We start from the raw sequence: 21,677 nt of genomic DNA, 5'->3' as shown, positions 1-21,677 counted from the left end.
TCCGCTGACCATCCAGTACAGGATGGAGAGGATGCTCAGGATTATCCATGATGGATACAAGCTTATTTGAAGTCCTCCTCTCCATCACAGATTCAAATGTGTCCATTTTACAACCGATTATGGAGCCAGCTCTTCGGATCAGTTTGTTCAGTCTATTACTGTCCCTAGCCGATATGCTGCCCCCCCAGCAGCACCTTTCAGTGTTACTGCCCCCTCATTCACTCCCACCCTCAGGATATTAAAATCAAGTGGACGCCAAATGGAAAGACTCTACAGGAAAACTGGCCTCTCTACCCATAAAGACAGGAACTCCAACCACCAAATCCTCTACAAAGACTCAATTTCCAATGCCCACATCTTTCCAGCAATAATTTCTATGAAAAATTCGAGTCTGGCTTCTGCCACTTCCCAGTACTGAAACAGCTTTCCTCAAAATCAGCAATGACCTCCTCCTGGCAGCTTACTCTGGCTCACTCTCCATTCTTCTCCTGCTGGATCTGAGGTCGGCCTTCAACACCATTTCTCACCCCATCTTCCTGGACAGACGCTCTAGCATCGGTCTCACCAACACTCCTCTCATCAGGTTTTGTTCAGCTGCTACTTTGGAGTCTTGTTCACGGGTTTTGTTCTTATCTTATCTGGCTATGCTTCGACTACTCAACTAAAGTCATTTACTTCCCCCACAGTTGCCATCACCACAGGCGTGCCTCAGGGCTCTGTCCTGGGACCCCTGCTGCTTATCATCTACCATCTTTCCCTTGGCCATATCTTCTGTCAACATCAAACACATTTTCACTGCTATGCAGATGACATCCAGCTATACATATCCACCAAACCAGAATCCACCCTCCCACCCACCCACCTCCCTTACCAGCTGTCTTCTCTCAATAAAATCCTGGTTCACTTCTAATTTCTTCAAACTAAACAGCAATGAAACAGAACTTCTACTTTTAGGGACCAAGTCCAGTCTTGGTAAAATAAATAATTCTTTCATCCCTTTTGACAACTCCCTCATTTTCCTGGGTGTCATCATGGACAGCACTCTTTCCTTTACTTTTCACCTCAACAACATCACTCAGACTGCCTACTTCCACCTCTGGAACACTCGCCTTTCCCCCACCCCTCTTTGTACTGCTGTACTGGTCCACAGCCTTGTCACATCTCGCCTGGATTATTGTAAGTCACTTTTGTTTGGACTAACACAAAAAACTCACCACAAACTTCTACTGGTCCAAAGCTTTGCCCCCCGCATCGTCACTCAGTGCCGGTCCTTCCATCACATCCCACCCGTACTCAAGCAGCTTCACTGACTACCTGTCACCTACTGGATCACCCACCGGATCACCTACCGGATTACCCCCCGGATCACCTACCAGAACACCTACCGGATCTTCCTTCTAACCTACAAAGCCATTCATAACCCCCCCCCCCCCCCCCCATTTCTCTCTGACGTCTTTAAAGTCACCACTCCCCCCGCTCACTCAGGACCTCGTCCTCTCCTCAACTTGTTATCCCCACTGCCCCCCACTGGGAAAGAATGGATTCAGTGGCTCTGCCCCACAACTCTGGAACTCCCTCCCCCCTGACCTCCGGATTATGGACTCACTCCCTGACTTCATCTCTAGCCTCAAAACTCACCTTTTCAGGCTCGTCTACTCTTCCTGACTGCAATTCATTCATCTGTTTAAACTTCTAACTTAATTTCTGTGTTTTTTTATCTGTGTTTTTAATCCCTGTTCTGTGAGAGAAAGGTGCCTAGTAAAAATAATAATTATTATACTATGTTGTTTCATAATATAATTTGATATAATATAATATAATATAATATAATATAATATAATATAATATAATATAATATAATATAATATAATATAATATAATATAATAAACTGCATTATTATTACTGATTACTACATGGATGTAGTACCAGAACTGACCACGTGGGGGAACACGTGCACGGCAAAGAACAGTGCACAGATCCATCAACGTCATCACCGAGCATGAGCCTATCACATCCTGCAGGCGCTGCTGTTCCTTGGCGCTTCAAGCGGCGGACACCGGCAGACAGCGGCAGCGGCTCGTGCGCAGAATAACGAACCGCGGATTACGAGCCGCATAGATTCGGGTTCTGGCCGCGTGTCCTTGGTGTTTGGGGGAGCACAACGAGGGCAGAGTGACGTCATCATCACCGGTAAGCTAACGGCCGAGAAGAGCTAGCTGAGGTTTGTCTGAGCTCTAAACGGAGGAAAAACGCGTCCGTTTTCCGGTTCGCGCATGTGCAGAGTCTGTCCTCAGACCGTAAGGGTTCTAAGTTGGTTTCAGAACCGCTTCGTGGTGAAGTTCATGCTGGACGTCGCTGCTGCTCAGCATCCGGGAGGACGCGGATCCTCTGAGACCCGCGTACTGCAGTAATGAAGCATAGCAGTGGAGTTGTAGTGATATGGGCTTATCCTCTAACCTGCTAAAGACTTTAACGTGAACAAATTCAGAGAAGAAAGAACGACCCCCCCCCCCCCCCCCCCCCCCCACGTGCTGCCGACGAGGAAGGTCCTTCAGCTCTGAGGTCTTCAGCAGTCCATCACCAGAAAAACCCAAAAAGAGGTTCTGGTCCAGGTTTGGACTGTGACATTAGATCAGTAGAACCTCCGAGCCTCAGTAATGAGTCTGAATCCGTGGATTTCTGAAGAAAGAGAAGACCTCCTCCAGGCTGGGTCAGGCTGGTTCTGTTCTTTCAGGGTCAGGCGGGTTCTGTTCTGTCAGGGTCAGGCTGGTTCTGTTCTTTCAGGGTCAGGCTGGTTCTGTTCTTTCAGGGTCAGGCGGGTTCTGTTCTGTCAGGGTCAGGCTGGTTCTGTTCTTTCAGGGACAGGCTGGTTCTGTTCTGTCAGGGTCAGGCGGGTTCTGTTCTTTCAGGGTCAGGCGGGTTCTGTTCTGTCAGGGTCAGACGGGTTCTGTTCTTTCAGGGTCAGGCTGGTTCTGTTCTTTTGGGGTCAGGCTGGTTCTGTTCTGTCAGGGTCAGGTGGGTTCTGTTCTGTCAGGGTCAGGCGGGTTCAGGTGGGTTCTGTTCTGTCAGGGTCAGGTGGGTTCTGTTCTGTCAGGGTCAGGCGGGTTCAGGTGGGTTCTGTTTTGTCAGGGTCAGGCGGGTTCTGTTCTTTCAGGGTCAGGCGGGTTCTGTTCTGTCAGGGTCAGACGGGTTCAGGTGGGTTCTGTTCTTTCGGGGTCAGGTGGGTTCTGTTCTGTCAGGGTCAGGCGGGTTCAGGTGGGTTCTGTTCTGTCAGGGTAAGGCGGGTTCTGTTCTTTCGGGGTCAGGCTGGTTCTGTTCTTTCGGGGTCAGGCGGGTTCTGTTCTGTCAGGGTCAGACGGGTTCTGTTCTTTCAGGGTCAGGCTGGTTCTGTTCTTTCGGGGTCAGGCTGGTTCTGTTCTTTCGGGGTCAGGCGGGTTCTGTTCTGTCAGAAACAGTCGTGGTCAGAAATGTTTTAGTGTGATACGATAACTCTCTAAACGTGGTTCTACTGGACTTCTCTCAGTTTGAACAGAGTTCTGGTTTGTGTGGGACGAAGGTTCCTGTTGGTGGTTTCTGATGAACTCTGGGTAAATGGGGGTGTGAGTTTCCTGAACCCTGTCATTTGATGGCGGGTGCTAGTTAGCTACGCCCTCAGGAACGACTGAGCGTGCTCAGTGAGTGCTCGCCGGTCTGTGGCATAACCGCAGGCTCGCCGGCTCATATAATGACGGCGTTGAAGGCGGACCTCCAGGAACCATAATGACGGGTTTGGGTTTCTGAGTGGGAGCAGCTTCACCTGCTGAGGTATGTGGGGGGAAGGAGGACGGCCTGTGGGGACGAGGGGACAGACCTCTGTCCATGAAGGTACCAGCAGATCCTGGAGCAGGATTGATGTCGACTCAAACTCAGATCTGATGTTTTCTGATCCGAGGTGTTCCTGATGGGACCCTTCCTGCTGGACCGGGTCCATCAGGAAGGGTCCCATCAGGAAGGGTCCCATAAGGAAGGGTCCCATCAGGAAGGGTCCATCAGGAAGGGTCCCATCAGGAAGGGTCCCATCAGGAAGTGTCCAATCAGGAAGGATCCCATCAGGAAGTGTCCAATCAGGAAGGGTCCCATCAGGAAGGGTCCATCAGGAAGGGTCCCAACAGGAAGGGTCCCATCAGGAAGTGTCCAATCAGGAATGATCCCATCAGGAAGGGTCCAATCAGGAAGGGTCCCATCAGGAAGGGTCCCATCAGGAAGGGTCCCATCAGGAAGGGTCCCATCAGGAAGTGTCCAATCAGGAAGGGTCCCATCAGGAAGGGTCCCACACTCAAAAAACGTTCACTTTGAATGAACATAAAAAAATTATGGAAAGGATTTCCACATGATTAGATTGCGTTACTTGAACAAAAATGAATCATGTTGGTCCTACTTAATTTATTTAGGTTGGCTCAACTTAATGTATTTAGGTTCAAACTAATAAATTTAAGTTGATTCAATTTAAATAGAGCAGTTGCACCCAACTTTAAATTGATATTGTTGCTCACTCTAAAAAGAAAAAAGTTGATCCAATTTAATTGAATCACTTCAATTGGTCACACCTAAGTAAATTAAGTTTATTTTTAACTTGAATTTCTATTTATTTCTTTAATTTTATTTATTCATCTGTAATTGATATGTTGTTCCAAAGTTACAACCAGTGGGTCTTTTAATTTTCACATCAAAGACATGAATTACCCAGCAAAGTCCCACATCACAAGACAGGAGCTCAATTACCGCGAACTCTGTGTTAAGTATTGGAACATTAACAGTTTGCCACACAGGGGGGTTGGTCATCATCCTCTACCAAACTTTAACTCATGGTGCAAAAAAAAATAAACATAACAGTTTAAATCACTAGTTAAAACAGAGTAAAACAGCTAGACAATAAAACCCATGGACAAAAACTCACACTTAGACCCCAATCTGCCCAGATAGACAAAGAAAATGGTATCCCACAATTCCTTGCGATTACTAATGTATCCAATTTAATGGTATCATGTTGGATCAACATGATTGAAATTAGTAACTTTTAAATGGATTATTTTTATGTACAATCGACATGATTCATTCACGTAAGATTTACAAACATAAAATTTTCTGGTTGAAATGACAAGTTACTTTTTCGTTAACTTAATTGGCTGGTAATTTCCTTTTTTTGAGTGCATCAGGAAGGGTCCCATCAGGCAGTGTCCAATCAGGAAGGGTCCCATCAGGAAGAGTCCAATCAGGAAGGGTCCCATCAGGAAGAGTCCCATCAGGAAGGGTCCCATCAGGAAGGGTCCCATCAGGAAGGGTCCCATCAGGAAGGATCCCATCAGGAATCAAACCGCCAATCGTTCTCTGGGACCAGAAAGGAACGCCATTTTAGAAGAACATAAACACTCACCTGAGCACAGGTGTTAGCTCACCTTTGCACTAATAGTTTGCGTCATTAAATGAAATAAATATTTCACACTATTTGGTTTAAAGGCATAGGTATGCGTTCGTGAACACTATCTGTTTTGTGTGCATGTTGACATGTGGACATTTTTGCAGCTAGCAGGTGTGTTGATAACATTTCAGTGTGTGTGGACAGGCCCCGCCCTTTTTGTACTACATTTGAACCTTACCATAATGATTAACAACCAGTAAACTTGTTGCTTTATGCTGCTTCATGGTCTTATCCCCCCCCCCCCCCCCCCTCCTATTATCATCCTCCTACCCCCCCCCCTAACATCCCTCTCTCTTCTTCCCTTCTTTCCTTTTCCGTCCGGTCCAACACCAAAGATTTTCAAACATGATTGAAATTGAATTGAAGATTAATAACCCCTCTTGTTAAAGTAAAATATGTCCGACACAAGAGGCCTTCAGCTCTCATCTGTCTGCCCAGCTGTTGGACAGGACAAGTTAAAAAAGAAAAAGAAAGGAACGCCGAGCTGCAGCTGCTTTCGTCACTGAACTTTTGTGGTCAGGCGGTATTTCGGTCTGGTCATGAAACTCGTCTTCAGGAGGTTGGAGGCGGAGCGGCTGTGTCTGTTGTAGCTACGGGGGGGGGTTACATGAGGCCGTCTGCTGCTCCAAATGCGTAGAGACGGTTTTCACGGTTCTCATGAGGTCGTGGTTCTCCGGCTGGAGGGGTCGGATCTCCGGTCTAGATCGTTCTGTAATCTGACATCCTGACAGGGAATGAATAGACGGAGCAGAAGAGGAGGAAGATGTGAGGAGGCGTCTGGAAGGAGGGACGTCTTTATCTCCTCAACCCCAAACAGGCCTCAGATTGGAGCTGAGCGCAGACGGAGACGATCACAGATACCCGTGTTTGGACTGATGGTCAGCTGCTATTGGCCCTCGCCGGCTCAATGTCGCTGGAAGCGAGTCTGGATCTCCGGGTTCCAGATAAAACCACCAGCGGCATCGTCCCAGCGAGGACATCCTGAGGCGGTCTTTGGTTCCTAACGTTTAACGTCTTGTTCTGAACATTTGAAAACACGTAAAAACCATGAGAAGAAAGACGGATGTGAGTTCTTTCTGGTTTTGCTCCGTTTGCAGAGCGGTCCAGGATCCGCAGGGAAAGCCTCCAAGCTCTGAGTTCTTCATCTGAAACTCTTCATCAGTGAGAAGATGAGGAACAGAAGTGCCCAGATAGAAGCGCTGAAGGTCTTCCAGAGAGTCTGAGGAAGCGAAGCCCAGCCGATCCTTGGATCTGAAAACCGTCCAAACCCGTTTTTAAATCGGTCTCAGCGGTTTTTCTCTCCAGACTTGATCTCTGGTTCTGGTTCTGGTTTGGAACCCCAAAGCCCTCGTCTGTCCGTGTTGGTGGTTACCGTTCTCCATCCGATTGCTACCGTCGGTGTTCAGTCTGCGTACAGACAGGCTGCTGTTCACGCAGTAAAGCTCCGTCTTTCTGCTTCAGTCGGGTTTTGACTTTTCCATCCCAACATTTTAACATTTTAGCGAAATGCGGCGTTAAAATGTTACAGATGAAAACCTGAAACGTGTTCACTTTCAGCGGTTTTTCCCAACTTTAAGACAACGAAGACTGGATTTGGATCATACTTTCTCTGAATATTGATCACTTTGACCAGACGTTTTTATCACCTGAGTTTAAACTCCTCATGAATCTGTTTGACACGACTAAATGAGGTTTTCCAGGTGCGACTGTAGCCGTAGACGGTCTGCGGTCATTGGATGTTGTTTCATTCTTAAAAGCAGTCGGTCTTCAGCCTCGCCTTCATGATTGTTTGTTCTGTCTTTCCTGATCGCTGACGCCTTTTTGAAGGCTCAGCAGTTTGTTTCTGTCTGTCAGAGCTTTGAATCTGTTTTATCTGATGTCTGTGGAAAGTTATGCTAGTCTGATAAAAAGATCAACCAGTTTTTTCACTTTAAAACGAGGTCAGAGTGAGAAAAGGTCACGTTTACGGCCAAGACAGAACCGAGGAAACAACTGTTAGCATGTTTGTCTGACCTCCATCCATCCATCCATCATCCATCATTCATCCATCATCCATCCATCCATCCATCCATCATCCATCCATCATCCATCCATCCATCCATCATCCATCCATCCATCCATCCATCCATCCATCCATCCATCCATCCATCATCCATCCATCCATCCATCATCCATCCATCATCCATCCATCCATCCATCATCCATCCATCCATCCATCATCCATCCATCATCCATCCATCCATCCATCCATCCATCCATCCATCATCCATCCATCATCCATCCATCCATCCATCATCCATCCATCATCCATCCATCATCCATCCATCCATCCATCATCCATCCATCATCCATCCATCATCCATCATTCATCCATCATCCATCATTCATCCATCATCCATCCATCCATCCATCCATCATCCATCCATCATCCATCCATCATCCATCCATCCATCCATCCATCCATCCATCCATCCATCATCCATCCATCATCCATCCATCCATCCATCCATCATCCATCCATCATCCATCCATCATCCATCCATCCATCATCCATCCATCCATCATCCATCCATCATCCATCCATCCATCCATCCATCATCCATCCTCCATCTATCCATCCATCCATCCATCCATCATCCATCCATCCATCCATCATCCATCCTCCATCCATCCATCCATCATCCATCCATCATCCATCCATCCATCCATCCATCCATCCATCATCCATCTATCCATCCATCCATCCATCCATCATCCATCCATCCATCATCCATCCATCATCCATGCACAGACAGATTTCTATAAACCTCATCCGTCAGCAGTAGGTGGAGTCAGAAAGGCGTGACACCAACACGTCAGCTCCTTCAGCTTTGCGTGGGAAGGACGTTGCTCAAGGGCAGCATAGTGATGACGGTGTGGAAAGTCTTCTGCTGGTTTCTCTAATGCTGCTTCAATCCAAACAAGACTGCTGAGCTAAAGTCAACAGAACGGGTTGAACTGCTTGAACTTGCACTGATAATAAGGAGCTCCATAAATGTGACCTGACGGTTTCCATTTCAGGTCTCTTTCTTAAAGGCCTTTTTTCTTTCTGCGCCTCTCCGTCCTGTAACCTTAAATCTGATCCGCTTGTGTCCACAGCCCTCTGGCTTCCAGGAGGCTTTTCTTCTCCTCCACTGACTGCGTCTCCTCCCAGGAGACCTGAGGGTTTGGAGGAGACGCGAGCCGCTGGCTGTCATCAGTGAGAACAGGTGAGCTTTGTTTCTCAGGAAGCTGCTTCCGTTTGGAGCCGATGATCATGTTTGAACCTTTTATAAGCTTCTTCCTTCAAGGCTTTTGTGTTAGAGCCGAGTCTGGAAAAGGCTGAGCGTTTGATCCTGTCGACTGTCTGCAGGTTCTTTATCACCAGGATTCACTGGAGACTCCAAGGAAACAGCTTGAACCTTTTTTAAACCAGTTTAGTTTAGTGCTCCATACAGCATTTACCATTCACCAAGAAAAAAAGGAGAAAGGCGTTTAAGAAAAAAAAAGATTCACAAGCTCAACTCTTTGACGTTGATGTTCCTTAAATGATGGTTTAAGGACCGCTTAATCTGATCTAAAAGATTCTAAAACCGGATTTTTTCAGCTTTCAGGATCCGTAGGAATTATGTTGATTTTCTGTCGGAATCTGGAGAATCGGCGTTAGATTTTATATCGCAGGATGTTGGAATTACCTTCATTTTTATGCTAGAATCAGTTGGAACCCCCCCCCCTACATACATATATATACGTATAGATATCTGTTTTGTAGTTTCTGTTTCACAGAGTTGATCCTAAAGATGTTTTTCTCTGTCCACAGAGAACAGCCGCCATCATGCTTGGCCGGGGCGCTCATGGACGTCCGACATTGCCGCCGGCGTTGGTCTTTGCTGTGGTCGTCTTACTGTCTTGCATTGGGCGGATGACGGGTCAGGGGGAGGGCGAAGCACAGTCGGCTGCTCAGGTTCTGCAGGACCTGCTGGCCCGTTACGGGGACAACAGCACCATCACGGTGCCTCAGCTGCGCTCTCTGCTCGCCATCCTCAGCCAGGGTCACGGCGATGGCAACGGCAGCGACGTGGCTGAGAGCACGCCCGCTGCCCCCCCCAGAACCAACAGCTCAAAGGTACCAGTTCTGTCTATTCAGCATTTCTGGGAACCTTCTAGGCACCGCAGCAGCTGCTGTGATGAACCGGTGTAGGTACCGTAACCGTTTGGCCTGCAATAACTGTTCAGGGTCCTTTCCACTGAGGATAACGTCACACTACGGTGGCCCCACTTGGTCAAACTACGTAGCGTCCACATCTGCTCGGGCTCTACATATTTTTATTTCACGTTTTCTTTTGTAACCTAAAGTTATTTTCCCTCATAAATTGTGTCTGACATTATTCTTTGTAATTTTAGACATTTATCCACGATCTGCTTCTTATTCCAGTTTAAGTTCAGCCGTGGCTGAAATGTTCTTAGCACGGCTAAATGTACACATGCACACACATGCACACACACATTCACACCCACTTGCACACACATTCACACCCACTTGCACACACTGATGGCGACTCCGATGCCGAACACTGGCGCCAGCCTCCCATCAGAGGCAAGGTGGGGTTCAGCGTCTTGCCCAAGGACACTTCTACTCATGGGCGTGCAAGGCGGGAATCGAACCTGCAATATTACGATCATTGGTCGACCGCCCTACCGCTCCACCACGGCCGCCCGTAATAAAAGCACTTTCAGAAGATCCTGTTGGTGTATGTTGGAGCTCTGTTTGTTTACAACAGACTTCATAATATCTTCTTCTATGGTCATTTACAGACCAATCACTGTCTGACACGTCATCAGACCAACGGACAGACAGTCACATCATGTGACCTCAGCACTAGTCCCAGGACCCCGAACGGTTGTGGTACCGACACCATCATGGCACGAGCAGAACACAATGCGTTTGGCCGTGGCCCTCTAGTGGTCATGTGTGGAAGTGCACATTTGGTTGTTCCCGGTTGGTTAGAGTGAACGGTGGGTTTGGACAAAGGTCATGTGTGCGGGATGTTCTCCTCGCCGTGCGTCACTGTGGATCCGTGAGGAGGTCATTAGAGCTCAGCAGTTCCTGTCTTTGTGGGCGTGGATGACGCCCAGCAGCTGCAACCGTCTGCAGTGAGTCACACAGCAGCGCCTTAGATCAGGTAATCAGGTGTTCACACCTGCCGGTGGTTCATTGTGTCTGTGCCCCTCTGCTGCACAAACCCAGAAAACACCTGACCCCCCCCAGGAATGAAGGATTAGCCTGAAGATCAGGGAATCTCTGGAAAAATCCAGCAGAGATCCACAGCTCAGGTCAGAGACCCGGTTCTCAGACGGACCAGAGTTCTGTTCGGTTCAAACTGGAGTTCAGGTGAGCTTCCACACCTGCAGAACCAAGAGGACTTTGATCTGACGTAAAGGTCGCCTCCGTTCACTCATCAGAACCTTCCGTCTGTTCACCAGAACCTCTTTGTTCTGCACATTCACCGTCTAACAGCTGGTCATTTTCACTTCAAGTTATTAAAAGAAGGAGGCACTATATAGCAGGCTCGAAAGGGGGCGTGGCCTTTTGACTGACACCTTTTGAATGAATGTATGGGCGTGTCCTCTGTTATCTTCTATTGGTGCTTTCAGAACTCGTACCTGCATCCTGGTGTGTAAAACAGAGCTGGAACGACATGCTAACCTTCTACCTGTACATGTGTGATTTCATCTTATGTTAGAATCCCTGTATTCCATATTCGCGCTCCGTCTCTAGCGTGCAGACACTAAGGCCCCGCCCCCTGGCTTGTGTCCGCAGTGCCTGCCTGCAGACACGCTGGCGCTCTACAGCATCAGCGAGCGCTCCCGGCTGGACGGACGCGGTTTGCAGAAGCTCTGCCCCACCATGCTGCAGCAGCTGTCTGCTGGGAGCTGCAGGGCGGAGCCAGAGGCGGGGCTGAGCACTGACTCCGCCTCCAGGCCAACAGACGCAGAAGGTGAGCCTTCTATGTACATCACTCTGCTTTGCTGGGGGGGGGGGGGGGTGGTTTTTGCTCTTCAGGTCAGATTAACACAGATCTGAGTTTCTTTTAGGGTCACGTATCAGAAGAAAGATTTCCTCGTTTTAGGATCCCATCAGAACCGACAGAGATCCTTCAGGAAAACCCTTTTCCCTTAAACCGTTTCCTCCTTCAGGTCTTTGCCTCAGAAGATTTAGCGTCTCCTTGCAGCCGCCCAACGCCGTTTTCTGAGGCGGGATGATGATGTCGTCATCTGTGTTTGGCCTTTCTGTCAGATTTACGTGGAGATCCTCAAAGGAGGATCATCTTAAAGTGAATGAAAAACCAGAACACAAAACGTTTACCAGCTGAAAACTGCAGCAGCAGCTGTGGAACAGCGTCACCGTGGCGACGATTCGCCACATCAGAGCAGCTATGACACAGACGGCGCCAGACGCCGTTCTGGAGCGGAAATTCGTAACCTCTGTCGCCAGCGTCAATCATGTGTCGGGGCCCCGCCCCCACGTAGAATTCAATTCCAAAACCAAAAGTCTGAACTGAACCTGAGAGCAAAGAGGGAGAAAAACGTCACCAGTTCAAATCCAAATCAGAAACTGTTGAGGTTCATTTAGGTTTGACGTTTCTGTCTCTGCTCTCCAGTTAGCTTTGATGTTTTCAGTCTGTGTCTTCATGGACTGAGGTCGATCCTGATTTGACCCCAAACGTCGTCTTCGTCACATCAGGATCCACAGCCAGACGTCAGAGCAGTTCAATGCAGGATGTTTGGAGAAACCGGTTCCTTCCTTTTTACCTTTAAAAAACCCTCCAGTAAACCATAGGCCACGCCCACTTTCTTCTCATCAGAGAACACCCCGCCCACCTGCTGGTGTTCTGAGTGTCAGTCAATGATGTCAGGAGAACCAGGACGCGTTCACACTGAGCTGTTTCGTCCACACCGAGGCTTTGAACCCTCAACCCAGCTGGACGGGGGGGGGGGGGGGGGTGTTCCCCCTGGCCACGGGGTCAGCCTTGCCCACTGGAGTTGGCTCCGCCCACCTCGGTGGTCCCAGTGTGACGTTTGTGTGTGGTGTGTGTCCGCCTCAGTGTGGGGGTTCTCTTTCCTGAGCGTGACGCTGATTAGTGCCTTTTCCCTCACCGGAGTCTTCGTTGCGCCTCTGATGAAGACGCGTCACGCCAAGCACGCGCTGGCGTTCTTCATGGCTCTGGCCATCGGCACGCTGCTGTCCACGGCCGTCCTGCAGCTGCTCCCCGAGGTTTGCTATGAAGCTCCTCCCAGAACCGCCTCAGAGGCTTCGGTTCTGCCGCTTCTGGGCTTTCTCCTGGTTTCCTCTGAACTTGGGTCCCTTCCTGTTTTCTGAGAGCTTTGGGTGTTCTGGGTGGGGTCACGCCCCCCCATGAGGACCAAGTGGCGAGTGTTACTTGCTCTGAATAACCACTTCCTACCCAATGAAAGGTGGCGGAGAACCAAGCGCCGACTTTCCTCTTCCTCTCCTCCAGGTTGATTCCTGTCTGTAGAGAACTGTCTGGTGTTGTTCTGCTCCTAACCTGATCCTCTCTGCCCCCCCCCTGCTGTCGGACGTCAGTGTGGGGTTATGGGATCCTGTGCGTGACGCTGATCTCGCTGTGCTCGCTGATCGGAGCCAGCGTGGTGCCCTTCATGAGGAAAACCTTTTACAAGCGGCTGCTGCTTTACTTCATAGCCCTGGCCATTGGCACGCTCTACTCCAACGCCCTGTTTCAGCTCATCCCAGAGGTAGATCCTGAAGCCGCAACACGCCAGAATCCACAGACCCCTCCCACTAAACCCACTCCTGAGGTCCTTCTGCTATCAGACACGCTTTTGCCACATGCCTGACGTGTTCGTCAGAGTCGACTCTCCGTAGAAATGTGTGAAAAAATGTCTGATGACAGGAAACCAAAGGAGTCTGTTAATAATAATAATACAGACACTATGAAGGTTGTTGAATGAAAACACGTCTATGGTGCCTGACGGGGTCCCTCAGTACAGAGGAGGGCCCCCCCCTTCACATTTGGGGCTTTTCAATGGAACCAACAGTGTTGCCAGATAGAGTCACGGTTTTCAAGCCCAAAAGTCGTCTAAAAGTCCCCCCCCCAAAAAAAAACACCCAAAAAGTTCATCAGTTCAAAGTTAATCATCCGTTATTTATCACTTCCTGTTTTAATTGAAATTCCCACCTGTGTCTGAATTCCTTCCCTCCTCCCTCTACAGCACGTTCTCCATGTTCTAGTGTGTCTGAATCTACAATCCAACATCCAGAGCCCTAACATTTCCCAGAAGTCTCTGCTAAAAAACAGTCTGCATCCATGCTCACTGGATCGGTGAATATAGACCACAATGCATTGCAGCGGAACAATTCTTTCCCAAAAAATGTATTTAAATGTATTTTTTTAATAAACCATCAACGTTTTTATCATCAGAAGACGGTGGATCATAAATAATCGTCACAAAACGCTCATATCTACTAGATGTTTACTTTGTGAAATCAATGACGTCATAAACAGTGTTTAAAACAAACAGCAGTGCTTATGGAGTCTGAACTGCTTTAGAATCCAGGGCACTGAGACATTTGAGTGATTCTACATCCAACGTGAAAGACATTAACTGTTAAAGGAGATGTCAGGAAATGAGTTACAATCTCAAGAAGTCATAACAAATAAGAAGGCATGAATGCTGAGCAAACTAAACGCACACGACCAATCAGAGAGTTGGAGAGTCAGAGCTCTATGTCGGAACGGGAAACCCGCAGAATACAGCAGTTTCTGTGGACGAAACCCATCAGAATGCTACACACACACACACACACACTGCATTTATACAACAGGTAGAAAGGCGTGCTGTGAGGGGAGGCAGGGAGGCACCGGCCCCCCTGCCTCACAACCTGCCCACAGTAACTCTGGCCGCAGCATTAGAGTCTAAATCTGTCAACACTGGAGACCAAAGGTGAAGGGGCGGGGCTCTGGGGATCAAATCAATGTGCGTTTCTCTGGTACAACAATTCACTTGAAAGAGTTTGTAGATGATTGAGAAACATCTGCATCTCTGTGACTTTGAGAAGATTCAGATCATCCAACAAACGTTCTCACAGACCAGAAACATTTTAGTTTGTTGATCAGATCAGTGGGAGATCTCAGTCACTCAGTTCCTGCAGCTCTGAGACTCCAGAGAACCAAGACGAGTCCAAGAACACGAGGAGGATCATCCAGGAGCTTCTGACAGAAGCAGAAGAAAAAAAGCCGGACTTTAGGATAAACATGGATGCCACCACAAGGGGGCGCCGGGGAGAGCCGTACTGGGTTGGTCCCACTGACTGTATGTGAGAACTGGACTGAGTGAGTGTGGAAACCCCCCACCATAGAACATGAAGTCAGTCCTGTTGCCATTTTTTCATGATACAGACGCCGCCATGTTGGAGCCAGGCGTTGTCAGTAAGCAGGTCTGAGGCAACATTTCTACAGCAACCACTCACACCAGTCAGGAGTGAGCTTGCTAGAAAGCCACGCCCCTTCCACTTGAAAGCGGGCTAAACCAACTCTGAAACGTTGGATGTGATGGTCAACAGAAAAAAGAGGATTATCAGGAAGTTCAAGAAGGTTTCAGATGGAGGGAAAGAAGAAGAAAGACAGCAGGGAAGAACAGAAACTACAGGAAGGACCTCATGACGGCTCCACGGTCCTCAACCAACGTCCTCCAGCCAAAAGCTGCTTCTGTTCTGCTGAGGAACTGCTGGATGATCTGAATCTCTGAGTCTGAACGGCGCCAACACTTCTGAAGGAGGATCAGAACCTGCTCTCCTCTTCATCCTTTCTCCTTCTCAACCTGCAGCTCCTGAACCTCCTCATTCTGATAGAAGAGTCGTCCTGAGGTCAGGCCGACCTTTAACCCTTGTGCTATCCTAGACACTTTAACGTTGGGAGTGGGGTCATCTAGACCAGTGTTTTTCCACCAGTGTGCCGTGGGAAATTGCCCACTTGGCGGGCCGTATGTTTGACACCCCTGGTCTAGACAGTGCGGGTCTATGTGGTGCTCTAGATCAGTGTTTTTCAACCAGTGTGCGGCACACTAGTGTGCCGTGGGAGATGGTCAAGTGTGCCGTGGAAAATTGCCCTCATTAACTGATCTAAAAACATTTCCCATCTCCAGGATTTCAGCTCTGTGTTCATCCAAACAGGCCCTGATAAAACACTGAGGAGTTAGGAATATAAAAGATCATAAAATTACTTTTTCTTTGCGTTTATTTTATTCTATTAAAGACATTTTGATAAGAACGACGTACCGCGATTCAGCTGCAGCTCCGGCTGTATTTGGGAAAAGTCCCGTCCCTTTAACTGTCTCCACCAATCATTCCTGGGGGGCTTAATCACATGTCATCAGTCTGACCAATCAGAAGTGGTTAAAGTCTTCACTTCCTTGTCCCGATTTAGCTCGTAAAGTCGCTCAGTTCTAAAAAACATAGCAGCTAAAGCTCGTCTTTAGCGGTGTAGCTTTCCACAGAGTCCGGTATCAGACCGTGGAACAAGTGAACAAAACAATGAAGCTCCGAAAACCGATCTCTGGCCGTTTTATGCACTACATCTCCCATGATGCATTGGGTTGTGAGAGTGACAGCGCACAAGGAGATCTGTTGTTAAACGTCTTGAAACCAACGAACACACAACCAGTTTTTAAATCTTCTAACTTAACTTTTATTTAATCTGTTAGAAAAAAACAGTTTCCAGCTTTTTCTGACACAATTATCTCAAAAATGCACGTAAGATTGTGGAGGGAGGGGCTGTAGATCAATACAGACTAGAGTTTCTCCTTTTTTTAATTTTTGGATGCTGGTGTGCCGCGGGATTTTTTTTAAGGTTAAAGTGTGCCGTGGCTCAGAAAAGGTTGAAAAACACTGATGTAGACCCACTAGACAGTTGGGTCATCTAGACCCACTAGACAGTTGGGTCATCTAGACCCACTAGACAGAGCTCTGAACCTTTTTTCTTCAATGATTTGTGATCTTCACTGGTGTCCATGATTACATGAAATCTTTCCACCTTTATCCACCTTTGTCATGGTAGGGAGAACACCTCAATGGAAGGGGGGGGGGGGGGGGGTCATCTAAGATAGCACAAGGGTTAACCTTTGACCCAATAGGAAAGCTTTCCAGAAGAATCAAACAGAAACCAAAACCAAGTGAAAAAGTTTTGACTGATTTCTTCAGGATCATGTGAAGCTAATGCCCCCCCCCCTCCTCCCCCTCCCCCCCCTCCCCCTCCTCCTCCTCCTGTGCACTAGGCCTTTGGGTTTGACCCCTTGGTGGACTTCTACGTGTCCAAGTCTGCTGTGGTGTTTGGAGGCTTCTACTTGTTCTTCTTCACCGAAAAAGTCCTGAAGGTTCTTCTCAAGCAGAAACGAGGGGTGAGTTCAGCAGCCGTCTTTGAAGAGGTCGGTGGGCGGAGCTACAGCAGGAAGGATCGACCTCCTTCGCCTGCTGCAGCTGAGGCCACACGTGCACGCTCCAGCACGTGCACACTCCCGCAGAGCTCCTGATGACTCAGTAGGAACGTCACCGACAGGGACGGAGGGTTCTTCTGAAGGTCACCTGGATGCAGAACCTGGAGGGTTCAGGAACCGGTTCCTGCAGGGTCCAACGGAAGAACCCTTCCAGACCCACAGCCTGGTCTCAGCTCCTTAAGCAGACTCCAGGAGGCGGAGCTAAACCGATCCTGATGTTTTCTCTACTCTTATTCTGCTTTGGGTGTTGAGTCTGGACAGGAAGTCGTCCCTTAAGTTTTACTGTCAAAGCTCTCGTCAGAACCAGGCGGTTCTGCAGAACCTCGGCTCTCCCCTGTAGGAGGAAACTAAACGTTTGGAAAAGCTTTCATCCGTCTTTTTACCGCATTTTCTGTTTTAAATCTTTTTCTTCCTCTCAAATCTGAAATGTGGCTCAGAAGAACCCTGCTGGTTGACTTTTCTGAAGTTAGAAAAGTGCCGTACGGCGTGGAGAAGTGGGCCGCCGGCGCTCGTCATATTTCCGTGTTTCCGGTTTGACTGGTTGAATGAAACTGGAACCTCCGCGTTCCTCTTTCTGAAAAACAGCGACATGCCTGCAGGCAGACGCGGCTCAGACGTGCTGACGAGACACAAACCCGGTCCTAAGCACAGAGGGGGGAGTGTAGTGGTCTGTTCTGCTTTTTAACCATAAAGGAAGAGTTTAGCCACTTTTGTCCTTCTGAAGAAAATCCCTGTTGTCCCGGCCCCCCCCTCCACACCCCCACGGCGGGAACAGCAAATATTTGGCGCCCCCCACCCGCCGGCGTATGACACCTGTGTGTCTGTGTCCCAGAGCCACGCCCACTTCTCTGCTCCGGACCATTACTCCGCCCCCGACGGCGACGCGGAGAAGCTGCAGCAGAACGGGGAAGCCGGCGCTTTGGCTCGAGACAAAGTGGACTCTGGGGAGGGGGAGCTGATGCTCAGCCCCCCGCAGACGCTGCAGGTATGGCGGGTTCTCCTCCGCTCGAGCCGGCGCCAGAAGACTGACACCTTTGTCTGTGGCTCGGTTCCCTCAGGACCCGCAGAGTCCAGACACCAGGGGGCGCTCCAGCAGCCACGGGGGCTGCTACTGGCTGAAGAGGACGGCCTACTCGGACATCGGGACGCTGGCCTGGATGATCACGCTGAGCGACGGCCTGCACAACTTCATCGATGGGCTGGCCATCGGCGCCTCCTTCACGGCGTCCGTCTTCCAGGGCGTCAGCACCTCCGTGGCCATCCTGTGTGAGGAGTTCCCTCACGAGCTGGGTGAGTCGGTGGTGGGCGGGGTTCCAACCGGCAGTTTTTTGGAGAAGGGGGGGTTCAGCTGTTTGGTCTGGGCCTCCAGGAGACTTCGTGATCCTGCTGAACGCCGGCATGAGCATCCAGCAGGCGCTCTTCTTCAACTTCCTGTCCGCCTGCTGCTGCTACCTGGGAATGGGCTTCGGGATTCTGGCCGGGAACAGCTTCTCCCCCAACTGGATCTTCGCCCTGGCGGGGGGGATGTTCCTGTACATCGCGCTGGCAGACATGGTGGGTGGTTTTATGCCCCAACATCTAGTCATTTGAACCTGAACGAAGCCAAAGCTTCAGCAGAACCAACAAGTGCGGGAACAGAACCCACAGTGTGACGTGGTTCTGCCTTTAGCTCAGAACAGTTCAGCGCTTAAATATGTCAAATGATCGTTTACGTTTTTATTAGTCCTCTTTAGAGCTGGAGGACCAATTTCACTGAGTTGCTATGGCAACCACCAACCAGAGTCAGGCTGTAACGTCTGTGAAGGTTTCTTTCCGAAACAGAACTTTGTAAAACGTTCTTTAAACGTGCAAAGGTCAGAAACAAACCAGCAGTTAACCCCGCCCCCACGTCTGCTTTGCTCCTCCCTCTGTGCTTTCCCGCCATCTTCACTGCGTGCTCCTTTGTCTCAGTTCCCAGAGATGAACGAAGTGAGTCGGGAGGAGGAGGACGCCGGCGGGAAGCGCTTCCTCATCACCTTCGCCATCCAGAACGCCGGCCTCCTGACGGGCTTCTCCATCATGCTTCTCCTCACCATGTACTCGGGACACATCCAGCTGGGGTAGCCCGGACCGCCCGCTGCCCCAGAACCGGTCCAGCTGGGGTAGCCCGGACCGCCCGCGGCCCCAGAACCGGTCCAGCTGGGGTGGCCCCGGACCGCCCGCTGCCCCAGAACCGGTCCAGCTGGGGTAGCCCGGACCGCCCGCTGCCCCAGAACCGGTCCAGCTGGGGTGGCCTGGACCGCCCGCTGCCCCAGAACCGGTCCAGCTGGGGTAGCCCGGACCGCCCGCTGCCCCAGAACCGGTCCAGCTGGGGTAGCCCGGACCGCCCGCGGCCCCAGAACCGGTCCAGCTGGGGTGGCCCGGACCGCCCGCTGCCCCAGAACCGGTCCAGCTGGGGTGGCCCCGGACCGCCCGCTGCCCCAGAACCGGTCCAGCTGGGGTGGCCCCGGACCGCCCGCTGCCCCAGAACCGGTCCAGCTGGGGTGGCCCGGACCGCCCGCGGCCCCAGAACCGGTCCAGCTGGGGTGGCCCGGACCGCCCGCGGTCCCAGAACCGGTCCGGGGTTTCTGCTCCTGATGCCTCCCGCCTCGCTCCCATTCCTGACCCGACCTTAAACTCATACTGTTTATTTTCTACTTTGAGGACCGTGAAGCGGCGTTTGGACCCCAGAGCGGCGAAGGGCTTACCGTGGGGGCGGGGCTGGCTGTGGATCATGCGCCTCCCACCACAGCATTTGTCACAGCGTCTTCATCCATGCAGCATCAGGTCAGGTTTGTGGTGACGCCCGCTGACCTTCGGATGTGACCCAGAGAAACGAAAACAGTCCAGAACGTCTCCATGGTAACAGAACGTTTAGGTCACAGCTGCCAGATGCAAACTCTGAGAGGTCACAAAATGCTGAGTCTGCTCCTCTTCACAAAGACACACAGCTGGATGAAGGGCGCCACCCGGAGGTAAGCTGTGGAATCACAGGCTCCTCCAGGAGCCGGACCGAGCTGCACACCTGAGTCCAGTTCTCCATAGCAACCCAGACCCACGTTTTCAACACGCTAACATCACGTGAAAACGACAAAAATCCCTCTCATGTTTATTATTCTAAAGTATTTCTGACTTTCAACAGTGAAACTAGGATTCTTAGAAAAACTTTGGAGGAATCCTGAGTGTCAGAACGGCAGTTTCCTGATTCCATGGAGGGTTTGCAGCTCATTTTGAGGAACTGTCAAAGGAAAATGTACCTCAGAATAAAAAACTGTTGCCATGGAGACGATTCAAAAGACATAAGAACCTTCAGTCCTTCATGTCCACAATCATCATTTCCCACCACATCCATTTGCCCCGCCCACTGATGTTAGTGGATGTCAGTTTGATGAGATGAGCTCCTTTCTTTAGGCCTCACTGGCTGTAGCACAGTGATAGAGGGAGCATCATGGTCTGGGCTGCTTCAGGGTGTAAAGTTCAGAACAAGCAGCGTTTCTACCAAGCATATGTGCTGCTCTGTGGATAAACGGAGACCAAACCTAGATGTGGACACGGAGGTTAAGGTTGGAGGTTTTCCACTCAAACCTGTTCAAACTTAACCTAAAGCTACAGAGAAAGCCCGCATGGGGGCCGCATGGGGGCCCCATGGGGCCCACGACCGCAGGCAACCCACATCCAGCCCATGTGGCGCATCAGAAACAGCTTGGGTGTTTTGATCATGTGACCTGTGTCAGCCTCACCCTCCGTCTCCTTTAATGCAAACATGAACAGCACAAGTTCTCAACATTCATCTTCATCCCGGTCCCGACGTTCCCCGTTGGAGCTGAGAATTCCAGACCAAAGCTTGAACTGCACACAGCGTTCCGTGATTATTTATTGTTTTGAAGCAATGAAATATATTGATTTGGGGTTTCATGCTTCTTTGTAATGACAGATAAACACATCAGCTGTTCTGTTGTCAGCTTTAGATAAACTAGAAGGTCATTGAAGAACAAGGCTGTAATTTCAACAAATATTCTTGGAAAAAAGTCGTCCTAAGGTGTTTTTTTCCAGATCTCTATCCTGTTCTGGTTGTTTATCATCTCCAGTGAATCATGGAAAACTTTTTTAAAACTTACCTTTTTCCAGATTATTGTGTGTCTGTCGTCTTTTCTGGAGCATCACTGATCATTGGCTGCACGTCACTGCAGAGGTTCATCATGACTTGGTAAACATGAACCCATGTTAAACCGTGGCCGCTTTCATTTTCTGACAGGAATTTCATCCACTGTTGAAACGTTTTCACATCATAAATCCTCTGAAAAATGATTCTGAAATGGTTGAACTGACAAACAAACCTGCGAGCTAATAAAGCTAAGAGGACCTGTAAAGCAGAGTCAGTAGCCAATCAGAGGCAAGACCGGAAGTGACGTCATCCACAGCTGTGATCGGAATGGGTGCTTCCTCCCTCCACTGGATACGTTCTGGTGACAAATTCAAAATAGAGTCAGTGTTTTGTAGTGATGGTTAGATGAGGCCTCGTGAATCGTTACTGTGTCACTCAATACTGACTCCTGCTGGACGCAAAACGTCATTGCAGGCAACCAAGTTTTGAGAAACTCTGCTGATATACTTATTACATTTAATCTAAACATAATTTATGTCATTGTA

The 21,677-nt window shown here is 49.6% G+C and overlaps 1 protein-coding gene across 3 annotated transcripts; it reads left to right on the top strand.

Annotated features, from left to right (window-relative positions):
- The first annotated feature begins 1,978 nt into the window (after positions 1-1,978).
- slc39a14 (solute carrier family 39 member 14) lies at positions 1,979-21,157 on the top strand. 3 transcript variants are annotated; one of them, XM_023958111.1, is made up of 11 exons: positions 1,980-2,191; positions 8,598-8,707; positions 9,298-9,603; positions 11,299-11,476; positions 13,084-13,253; positions 16,791-16,913; positions 17,842-17,994; positions 18,068-18,299; positions 18,379-18,563; positions 18,960-19,108; positions 19,320-21,157. In XM_023958111.1, the coding sequence occupies exons 3-11, from the start codon at positions 9,313-9,315 to the stop codon at positions 19,321-19,323; spliced, it is 1,485 nt and encodes a 494-aa protein (XP_023813879.1). In that variant the 5' UTR covers positions 1,980-2,191; positions 8,598-8,707; positions 9,298-9,312; the 3' UTR covers positions 19,324-21,157. The 3 variants fall into 3 exon arrangements, with proteins under 3 accessions (XP_023813880.1, XP_023813879.1, XP_023813878.1); XM_023958112.1 differs by lacking the exon at positions 13,084-13,253 and adding an exon at positions 12,584-12,753 and having other exon boundaries at positions 1,979-2,191; positions 18,960-21,157; XM_023958110.1 differs by lacking the exon at positions 1,980-2,191 and adding an exon at positions 8,258-8,519 and having other exon boundaries at positions 18,960-21,157.
- The last annotated feature ends 520 nt before the right edge of the window (positions 21,158-21,677 follow it).

This window comes from Oryzias latipes, chromosome 9 (assembly GCF_002234675.1).
Source record: "Oryzias latipes chromosome 9, ASM223467v1".
Lineage (NCBI taxonomy): Eukaryota > Metazoa > Chordata > Actinopteri > Beloniformes > Adrianichthyidae > Oryzias > Oryzias latipes.
The sequence above is the reverse complement of the archived record's forward strand: the minus strand, read 5'-3'. Positions and strand labels throughout refer to the sequence as shown.